Raw genomic sequence first — 11745 nt, 5'->3', positions numbered from 1 at the left:
GGGGGGAGATTGGAGGCTTCTCATTTAGCAAACTAGAGTGAAAAGGGAATTCGCAGTGAAACCCAGCCAACGATATTGAAGCATGTTAGTTGACTAGAGTTCAATAATAATCGAAACGGAACGATAGGAGATCCAGGAAATTAATTGAAATACACTGTCACACCCTGACTCGAGCTAATCTTATAATCTCGAGTTAAGGTGTGAATCACATCTTAATTATAGAACTAAAATCTCTCTAATCAAAATGTGACAAAAATAAATCGTGGACTAACAACTAGATAACAAGATCTCAAAATTCCAGCGGAAGCATATATTACATAGTCTTTATCACATAGTACACTAGTACTCATTCTTTATTCCAAACAAACATAAAGAAAACACAAATTTCACAACCCATTTGACATTATATACATATCGGAACTTCTTGCTCTAGTATCTTGATTCCATACCTGCAAAATCTGTTAAGGGGTGAGCTCAACCAGCGGCTCAGTAGGGACATAAAACCTCTTCATGGATAATTGACCAAAAATAACATAATCATGTATTTCAATTATAACATGCATATCAAACAATGATGCAATCCAACTCCATTTATATACCCGTTAATTCATATATCAGAATAAGCAAGTCTATACGTCCCATACCGTGTACTTTACAGTTTTACAACTGTGACTTAAATATCCAAACATATAAATTAACCCCCTGACTCAATCAAATCCCCCAATCCCCTCTTGCTAGTCATCTTGTCTGAAACATTGATCTCCAAGCCCAAATCACCCAAATATATCGACAATTATATCGCCGATATTCTAAACCTAATTGTGCACACGGGCTCGCGTGAGCTTGATCCCTACAATGTTCAGACTCAACTACACAAAAGATAATTCCCACAATCATCAAATAATCATAATTTTGCCCCAACTCCTTTACACTTGATAAATAACAACCTCCATGAAAACATGCACTTACATCGATCAACGTATATTTAGTACATGTAATTCAAATACTATCAAATAAATCATTCAAAAATAATATTAACAAGAATAACATATACACGAAGCACATAAAATCAACATCCAATCATAAAAAGTTTCCCCAAGATCCCCCTACCTTATTTCCAACAATCGTGGACGATATGTAACAAAATCAAGTCTCTAGATCGTCAAAAATAAAGTCACCAAATCAAACATTTCTTTCTACTAATAGAAAGAGCACGTCAAGACGAATCCGTGGGCGAAAACGGATCCTAAATCGGACTTACGGTTCAAAAGTTATGCCAAAAACAAATCCTAGAGAGAGAAAATGAAAATGGAAAGAGAGAAATGTAGGAGAGAGAAGCCCTCCGAAAATTGTTGGAGAACTATGATCTGGTTGGGTCCTATTTATAGGCCTGATGGAACCGACATAATAGGTAAAGTTTGTGGTTTTTGGTCAATGAATGAATGACACATGTCAGAGCACAACTAATTTTCCAACACCTGTGTGCCACATGTCCGAATCTGATAGATTGCTTCATGTCTATCTACCACATGTCAACATCTAAGGCACAAATTGCCCAATGCACCACGTTGGTGCTGCTGTTCTTGGTCAGCAAGTAATACATGCCCACCAATAGCAACGCGCCACGTCGCCAATTAAATGTGATTTCTATCCAAACTTCAAAAATTCTTTAAAAATAGCTCGGAAACTCGAAAAATTCACCGAAAAATGCTGTGAACTCGTAGCGACCTATACTTTCCACTTTTAAGCTCAAAAATAAAATTTAACTAACTTAAAAATTCAAATATTTTTCAAGAGCTTTGAAATTAGTAATAATAACTTTCTGTTATAAACTAGAGAAAAATATAGAGATAGAAGCGAGAAACAGAATATGGAGAAGGTAGAAGAGTGTATTTCATTCTCATTAGACCCCTTTATATAGGAGTAATGTTTACATCATAAGGACATAACTAATGAGTATTTACAGTGGACAACCACATTTATATAATATTTATAACACTCCCCCTTGGATGTCCACCACTAAATGATATGGTGTTGGACGCGTTTAATGTTGCCTCGTCAAAAACCTTGCCAGGCAACAAAAACCCAGTGGGACAAAAACAACCCTGGTCGAAGGAGAAAAAGAGTACAACGCGCATATGTCCTAGGTAGCATGATTTTGAATGCTCCCCCTAATGAGAATCTCCCCCTGATTGTTGCAAGCTTCAGTCATGTATGTAATAAAATACATGCACCATATATATTAGATATGGTGTGTCGATCACATAGGTGAGACTATGTGTGCTTTGCATAAAGGGGACTGATCATGAATTGCAATTCCTGCAAAAGTTAGGGTAATACCAATAAAACTATAAATCTTACCTCAAGTAGAACCAATTTCATATGCTCAAATTATAGATAAAGATATTAGTTTAAAGAATAACAATATAAAGGAACAATAATTGACACATTTACCTTTATCCAAGCATTGAAATTCAAGTATGGCATACTTAGCCATAAATATCAATTAATGCAATTGATAATTTCATATAAGCTCAATATGAGCTCTAGATAAATTCATAACTTTGTGGAAGTTAGAATATGTTGCAACATTGTGAGCATGATTCGAATTCGATTTCTTAGTCTTGTCATAGTACTCATTGAGGCAATAAGTCACTTTGACCATAATTGAATGAGTATGTATGAGCTTTAGACTTTTGATTCCATGAGTGAGCTTTAAGCTCTTTCACTCATTCATGGACTTGCCTTTGGCAATATGAATCCATTAAGGATTTGGTTAAGCAATATGCTTATAATGACACATAGGATTTGGGGATTTGCTTTTAGCAATTTGCCTTTAAGATCTTCATATTAGCCAAGACAACATGCCATAAGTCTCTCGTCAATATAACACTGTACTTATAGAAAAGTTGGCGCTTGGAGAAGAATGATAAGCCCATGTCTCTATAAAGAGACTTGTGTCATAGTGATTTCAATTCACTTTAGTACTCCCTTTGTAATTTTTAGAGTAGATAAAGTCCAAGTATATCATCACGTTTACAATATTTAAAATCATTGGAATTGCCTCTTTCCAATTTGGCCAATAGTATAATTTGTCGATACAATGAAACGTGGTAGTAAACAGCCCTTGATGATATTTAGTAGCTACTACAGATGAGATATCATCAATGATCATCAATTAGAGATCTATCACACATTCAAAATATATGCATGCATTAGCTATAAAAGTTTATTCATATCAGGTACCCATGCCTCTTTTAGGGCATTTGTTGTCTCACAAGGACAAATTAATTAAAGAATGTGGATCTTTGTATAACCTCATAACGAGTGTTATAGGGCTTGTATAATCTTCCCTTATAGGGAGATTAAAACATTGGACTTGGTGGATATATCCCACATAATGCACGCCGTTACAATAGTGTTTCCTCCCCCTAACGGCGGGAAGACCATCTAGTTTGACCATTCGCAAAATATGTGTGCAAAAAATTTGGATTGGAAATCCATTAGTGGGTGGCGAGCCCAAACCAATTTTTAGGTCAAAAACTTGTCTTTAATAAGTGTCACTTTCTCAATTTCTCATAATTGATTGAGACTTTTTCTTAAGATAATGATAAGACATGGTGGACAAATATCACACACCAATTCATATCGTTTTTCATAATATTTCTCCCCCTAATGACGGGAGAATTGTCTTATTAAAGTGACAACTCGCATATATGCGATAAATTATAATATCCTCGTTAGGAAAGTTTGCAATTATTGTTGTATTATACAATAATGTAGATGAGTCTACATGACATAGTAATGACACATTAGTCACGCCAAAATAAATTTATTTGACTCAATGAAATTTTTAATTCATGATATAGTATACAGTAGTATACTCATAGTTGATTAATACGACATAAAGTCGGTGGAAATTTCATCACCAATATATGCAGTGGCAATTCCATATATGTAACATAATATGAGCTCAGTTGGAGTCAGCCATCAATCAAGATCTGCAGCTTTTGAGATGATTGTTACCTTAGCTTTTGGAAGCATCAATTGTGAAAAATTATCAACAATTGCAATGGATCATGTCCATAGTTGCATTATATGCATGCAAGACAACTATGTTTGTCATTATATTTATCATGAACAGTCATGGTTCAAAATGAATTTATTAATGAACACGTGGTTCATATTATTGTTTGACACTGAAAACAAATGTCAAAATTATATACTCAAATTTGAGTCTGGGACAGTAGTCCATATGAGTATAAGCATATCCTCCAATAAATAATAGATTTAGGGATCATAGCCCTCATACTCAAAACATTTGGTTCGCATCCAAAAAGACCTGGGTAAGATTTGTAATAAAGGTAATTTAAACATAATAAATATGATTAAACAGATAAAGATAATTAAACATAATTACGTTTAATCGGTGCCAAAACATAGACTTAAAATGACTAAGCAAAATAAATAGAGACAAAAAAAACGCCTAAACATAGGCTTAAAATTTATCGGTATCAAGAAAACCACCGCTGATCATGTAATCAATATGTTTTCCATTGTCCACAAAAAATCAGGACTTTGAGCTTGTTATCTTCACTGACAGATTCTCCACATAATTTTAGTTGGGAGGTAATCATCTGTATAGTGGAATTGAAAATCAGTGACATATTTAAAGTTCTGAAGGCGCAAAAATACGTCCATTCATATCGTGCTCTAGATAGAACAATGGTTTTCTGGTGAGCAAATCGATCAGCCAATGCTTGCCAAATCTCAAGTGGATCTTTCACCGTAAGGTAATCATCTTTTAGGATCTTATCAAGATGATAACGCAAGAAAATCATAGGCTTGGCGGGATCTTGCACAGATGACTTATTGTCAACTTTGATGGCATTTCCAAGGTTTTTAGCCATAAGGTGAATTTCAGCATCAAATAGTTCTTGCCAGAAATTTTAAGAGGATCAAAGTCCAATTTTGTGAGATGCGTCATCTTTCTACAAAGAGAAAAGATGAGATATATCAGGATTCATAATTATTAGAACAGTATGTTCTATGACAAATGATATAAAAATCATGTACGAAACAGAGTTTCAAAATGTTCATAAATATGAACAATGGATCCCATAGGGAACACACGAGAAAAACATTCGTGTGATGTCTATAGAACCATAGGTTCTAAGACTACTCGGTCAGAGGACTCGAGTCTTGAGCAATGGAACATGTAGTTCTCATTGTCGAATATGAAATATAAATTTTCAACAATTAAATTATATAAAAGATACATACAGATACATGTAAATGATCGCATAAAGAAAATTGATATTCATCTAGGAGAGAAAGAAGAAAAACTCATAGATCATTAGCCTTGGACATAAGCAACTATGTTGCACCATAAGGCTTGCGGATCATCATGGAGTTCAAAGAAGAAGAAGAAGAAAAATAAGAGCAAATTCGTGCTGATAACGTGTTATAAACTAGAGAAAAATATAGTGATAGAAGCGAGAAACAGAATATGGAGAAGGTAGAAATGTGTATTTCATTCTCATTAGACCCCTTTATATAGGAGTAATGTTTACATCATAAGGACATAACTAATGAGTATTTACAGTGGACAACCACATTTATATAATATTTATAACACTTTCGACTTTAAAAATTATAAATTTAAATCTCAGATCGTCACATACACAAACAAGAATAAGCCCTGGATCTGGATCCAGATCAATCCAATGGCAACCAAGTTCTTCGAACCTCAATTTGGTGAGTTGGAACAAGAACAGAGAAAAGGATATAGAGGGTTGTGGGAGAGGATGAGGGTTGAAGAAAATGGGGCTTTTCGATTCGAAATCAGATTTTCTTAAAAGAATCCCGTAGCATCGTAGCCTTCTTAAGTTCTTATGCGACGACATGTATGTTGCAGTGGCAAACTTTTCATACCTTGCGACAACTAATCTTTGCCGAAGCCAAGTTCTAATCTTTAGCTACCCCCATGCGACGGCATATCTACTCGGTCGTAAGACGTGCGACGGTGTAGCTTTGCTGAAGCGAAATGCCAGTCTTTGGAGACGGCAAAAGTGTGCCGACGCAAACTTCCGAAGCCATTGCAATTCTTTTTTATAGTGAAAGCAATTAAAAGACAAACAGAAAACCTAGAGAGATAGAGAAGAGAGAGAAACAGACCGGCGTACCTGTATCTAAGAATGCGCAAGTTTTGTTGCCATTGTTACTAATGGCCTTCTCAAGTTGGAGTTGATATCTATGCTTCTCATTTGCTTCAATTTCCTGCAAAAGATGATGTTGGTAATGAGATCAAAAGCCAACAAATGTTGTAATGTTTATGAGTCTGAGTACAAACAGAGATACAACTCAGTGGGGGAATAAGTATAGTACTTACCCCTATCGGAGCACCTTGCTGGGTTTATGTTTAGGATATCTTTTACAGGAGATGTTTAATTTCATCATCGAGCACTGACTTGTTCAATTGTTTCTTAAGATTCTCGAAAACATCCTCCACCGCTTATGCCTTGATAACAATATAGGGAAGCAAAAATCAAAGCTTTAGCATCTTTTTCTTCTCCAACAGATTTTCTATTTTACAACAATATCTAAAATCTCCATATTCTTCCTTAAAATTTTAGACATTGTTGTAAATATAGGGAATTTGGTTTTCTCTTTCCTCACTTTTCCTAAAATAGGGATAGTTACAAGGAATTTGTTGAAGCAAAAGAGGCTCATTTTTCCCTAAAGTTGAGAAAAATCAAAATATGGGGAAGCTGTTGGAGTTGCTCTTAGTATGTAGTAAATATGATTTTGGAGAAATAATATATACTCAACTTTATGGAGTATATATCTACTGTATTCATCTCCTAGTCAAGGTTCAATGAGGCCACTTCAAAAAATTCTGTCAGTTTTATTCAGTTAACGTTTTTAACCTCTTCTATTCAATAAAGATGCATATGATAATATAAGGAGCTCTTCTAATGAGAACTACTAAACTAAGGATTAGTTGAAGACTTTTATGTTAGACCCACTGCTTGATCACATTTCGGCAAATCAACCGTTAGATGTTTAGATAGTTATGTGTAGATCGATCATTTATGTATTTTTTCAACCAAATAGAAAATCGTTAAGATATTCATAATCGTATTTTATCAGTTATAAACATGAACCATTCATGTTTGACAGATTTGGTTCATCCATTGATCTAATCCAGTTTAGTACCTTCATGATTAGTAATTTGAAGGAAAATTTTTAGAAGTGATCTACTCGTACATACATAAACATCTAACGGTTGATTCGTGGTAATGTAATCGAAAATCGTTAAATTAGGTTGCATAATTAAAAAAGGTTGTACAAATCCTCAAATTTTGAATTTGAGGATCTCATATCTAATTATACCTGTATCTAACATGTATAAAGAAGAATAAAGTTCAAATTACTTTATTTTATCATATATTAAAAAAACACACATTATAGCTGTAGCTAGACTTTAGAACTGGCCTGGTATTGGGAATGCCTAACTTGGCTCATTCCCATGTCCATTATTTCTATTAATAGAAGAACTTTGCATCGGGGTCGGGGGGGGGGGGGGGGGGGGGGTGACATGGGGCCTAAATCTGAAGCCACTAGGTCATGCAAATTTCATATCAGCACATACATGATGAATCTATAGTATCATATTATTAGATCAATCTTAAGCAATACTCCAATTCTTTTTGAGCTCAACTTTCAGCTGTGCTAGTTGATTTTCAGGCACAACCACAGTCACAGATCGATCACCATTAACACCATCTCCCACCTTACCACATTTTGTCCCTGGAAGCACCAAGACAACTCCTTCATCACCAACCCCATTAATGGAATAATTTGCATAAACTGGCTTTTGCCCTTTCAATTCAAGCCCATAAATCTCGATTTCTTCCAAATTCACAAATGTCAATTTTGCCCCATATGCTATGAAGTCTGAAGATTTTTCCCCAGTCTCATTATTCCCCATCACCTCTTCAATCATGCCATTCTCATCTTCTCTTTTGTTCAAAAAGAGCTCCACCAGTTCTGAAACCTCAGCTTCTGCAACCCAGGAATCTGCTTTAACTATGCTCCATACCATCCTATTACTTGGAAACTCAAATTCTCTTTCACGGGATTTGTTTGTACAAAGAGTCACCATCCTTGTCTCTTCTGGGTCTGCCTTGATCTTGGACAAGGCTCTCCATATGATTGCAGAGAGTACTTCAAAAGCTGAGACCTTGGATCTTTGGTTTGAGAGAAAATGGTTAATTTTCTCTGCCTGAACATGAAAAGTATGTGTCTTCATCTTGCAGTTGTTGGGTGTGAGCCATAAATCGCCAACCGAATCAACCCTTTTCACTACATTTGGTATTAGATTGGGAAGTACTGAAAGTGGGGGCTCAGATTTTGCAGGTCGGTCTGGTACATGCAGAGACTTGTGTGGCACAAGACCTGCCATGGCCTTTCCCCAATGGTTGATGAAGGTTGAGGCTGAAAATGCATCTCCAAGAACATTTGCCCAGCTAATTCCCACTGACATTCCTCCACATTTGAACCAAGTGAACTGCTTAGAAGTATCACATTAAACAACAACAAAGGCAATTAGGCATGGTAATATGGAGGACTTCCGCTCAATAGGGAAATTTTTCTTAAATAATAAAGTATCTTCCAACTTGAAAATGTACTAAGAAAACAAATGATTGTCGAAACTCTTCTCAGAGCTTCACTTAATTCAATCCTTATGATCCATTCGCATTGGTCCAAACTCCAAACCGTCTCAAATAATACTAGAAGCTTCCATGCACTGTGAAATGTGAAGCATAGAATGGCGTAACTACATGAGCATTAGAAGGCTAGGGTCAATTGTCGACCCGGCTCACCATCTTGACCAAGTCTACTATGTCTTAGATTTTTATTTTTATATAAAAGAAATATAAGCTATTCGACTCATTTGGCCTTTTCTAATATGATCAAATATGTAGTTGCTTTTAACAAGTTTATGAGATCGAGGCAAAAATATTGCATTTCTTTGTATCTATTTTCTCTCATTTCTTCTCCTTAAGTTAGTTTATCTGATCCTTATTTATAGTATTTTTTTTTTCTCGATTATTTATTATACGAAGAAATTTTAGAAATAATTTTTTTTATTTCTATATGGTTAGGTCATCCAATTTGTAGATTTGTAGCTATGTAAATTTGACCCCTCTTAACAAAGTTTATGGCTATGCCATTTATTAGTGACATGTGAATATTATTATCAATATTTATCATATTACGTAGCATAATACTTAGGGAAATCATTGTTCAAAAGATCTGCATGCTAATTAATTAAGGGCATTAATTTTGTATACTTGGAGATGAGGTCTGTAAAAGCATCCTTCTTTAAATCATAATTACACAATAAAAGCCTTTTTTATTTTTTTTGAATAAACAATAAAAGCCCATAGCTAGCTAGAGATTTAATTTGAAACTTGAAAAAGACTAGCTAACGTAGAAGCCATTTCCATAATAGACGAGTAGTGAGCTAGTGATTTAACCTGTATAAAGACCAAAGGAGAGAAATCAAGATCAGTTTCACCAAGTGCTTGATTATAAGCAAGACCATCAAAAGTAGAATCATCCTCCACAGCCATGGCCAACCATTCATCGACCGTTTCGTCACAACGTGCCTCCACAATTCTCACACCGGCATCGTTACACATGATGAAAGGCCGGCCGGTTTCGGATCTTCGGATTCTCCCGGAGGCAACGAAGTAGAGTGGGAGCCAATGGATGACCATGGGCTTCTTCAAGTCAAACACCGTAAGCCCCTGGACTGCATCACTGTTGAAAAAGTAGACCCCTTTGATGTAATGTAGCTTCATAGCCAAGTCCACGTTGGTCAGCTCATGGACCTTCCGACCGGTCACCGTTCCTGGGGCGACGGACGATAGTCTCATGCTGGACTTGAGGCGGTCGATGTTCTTGGTTGATGCTGCCACCATTTCTACTTTTTTAGAGAAGAAAGTTAAGAAAGGGGAATGTGAAACTACGTCCACAATGGAGATATATATGCCTTTAGGCCTGATAAGGCCACCTTTTTATATTGAGGTCTTCGTTGTGCAGTTGGCAGCTAATTTAATCCTGTACTGATATCATGCATTGGTTATTTCTTTTTCTTTTTCTTTCTGGCAATGTGTACCGGCACGCACAGGTTTTGAACATTTCTCTTTACGATCGAATACATGTACAATCTTCTAAATATCTAATACAGGAGAATGAATCCATCTGAAAGATGCATTTAAGATCTAACGATTACTATGTGATTCTAATAAAAATTAAAGAATTATTTCATTTGAAATTAGTTCAATGTTAATCTCAAAGCTCTGCTACATTACACAGATACTTCAATCAGTAGAGCGATTCTCAATCTTCAAAATGGAGCTAGCTAGCATTATACCATGGTTCTAGCTATATCTATACGATCTCTAATACATCTGCATCGATCGATCGTCTCATTTTAAAAAGAATGATATATTTTTTTTCCTCTAATTTACAGATCGATCGAGTTTATACGTCGACAACAATTTAAGATTCTAATGATCGAGTTGACGTGGGTGCATGTAATTTTACGAATTAACTGAATCTTTTATGATGCCGACGTTTTCTCTCAAACATATATACATAATCATATGTCGTTGGGAAACAAGTAGTTGTGAGTTTAACTACGTACTATTCTGGCCTTAATTAATGCAAGTACTTATTTTAATTCGATTTGAAAGGAATCTGTGACTGATTTCTCCTGTACCAAGACATGACAAGTACCCGTTACCGGCAATCACGTCTCTCTCATGACAAATACCGGTTACCCATCATTACGCCTCTCTCTCTCTCTCTCTCTCTCTCTCTCTCTCTCCCTACGTTAATTGAAGTGCGGAGGTACGTTAGGCCTTGGAATGGCCATGGCACCCCTAGCCTCAACCATTTTAGTTTACATGATAGGGCAGTCCGGCAGTCCTTAATTACTTCAATTTAATGTAAGACTGTCATGGCCCCACTTAGAAATTGTGTGTTATTGCACATCCAACTAATAAAGAGCAATAACATTTTTCTGAAATTAAATTAATAATAATTAAGTACTCTTTTTGACAAATTAAATACTCTTTTAGAAAGAAGAAAACAATTAACTAAATGTTTCTTTTTTGGGTAATCAAAATTGAATACTACAGTATTTGAAAAGAAAAAAAAAACACGAAACTATTTATGATTTAAACAAAAATTTCCCTTTGTATTATGAGTTTAGACAAAAAATCTCTTCATTTGTATGTGTAAGATTAAGTATGCTGTTTAGCAAAAAAAACTGAGTACCTATAACTTCTGACTCGGTCCCTGAGTCGCATGACAAGACTGGCCTGCTGGTAGTTGAGGAAATTGGAGCAGGGGAGAGGAAAATGGTGGTAATTAGCTGCTGCCATCCGTGCCAACATGGTGGATGAGTCCATGGTAGTTGAAATAGGTCTCTTCTCCAAAGATGATGAAATTGAGGTCATGATACAAAACTAGATCTAGAAGGACAGATTGATTTAGATGAAGCTACTGCCATCTTCGTCGATCTCGATCTGTTTATATTTTTCAGATGGTTTGTTTTTAACTTTAGGTTTTTTAGCAGTATTTCTGTTCCAATTCCAATTCCACTGGAAACCCTTTGGGTCTTGTAACAAAGGCGAGGTATGAAGTCAAGTAATGGTCGATCTGCAT

General features: G+C 35.6%; 1 protein-coding gene across 1 annotated transcript; it reads right to left on the bottom strand.

The window, feature by feature from the left end:
* Window positions 1-7623: 7623 nt before the first annotated feature.
* Window positions 7624-10059, bottom strand: LOC133745570 (protein ECERIFERUM 2-like). The gene is made up of 2 exons (XM_062173658.1): window positions 9546-10059; window positions 7624-8572 (listed from the first exon to the last, which is right to left on the bottom strand). Exons 1-2 carry the CDS (start codon window positions 9990-9992, stop codon window positions 7691-7693), a joined length of 1329 nt encoding a protein of 442 aa, XP_062029642.1. The 5' UTR covers window positions 9993-10059; the 3' UTR covers window positions 7624-7690.
* Window positions 10060-11745: the final 1686 nt, after the last annotated feature.

This window comes from Rosa rugosa, chromosome 4 (genome assembly GCF_958449725.1).
Source record: "Rosa rugosa chromosome 4, drRosRugo1.1, whole genome shotgun sequence".
In the NCBI taxonomy this organism is placed as follows: Eukaryota; Viridiplantae; Streptophyta; class Magnoliopsida; order Rosales; family Rosaceae; genus Rosa; species Rosa rugosa.
This window is presented reverse-complemented; position numbering and strand designations above follow the sequence as displayed.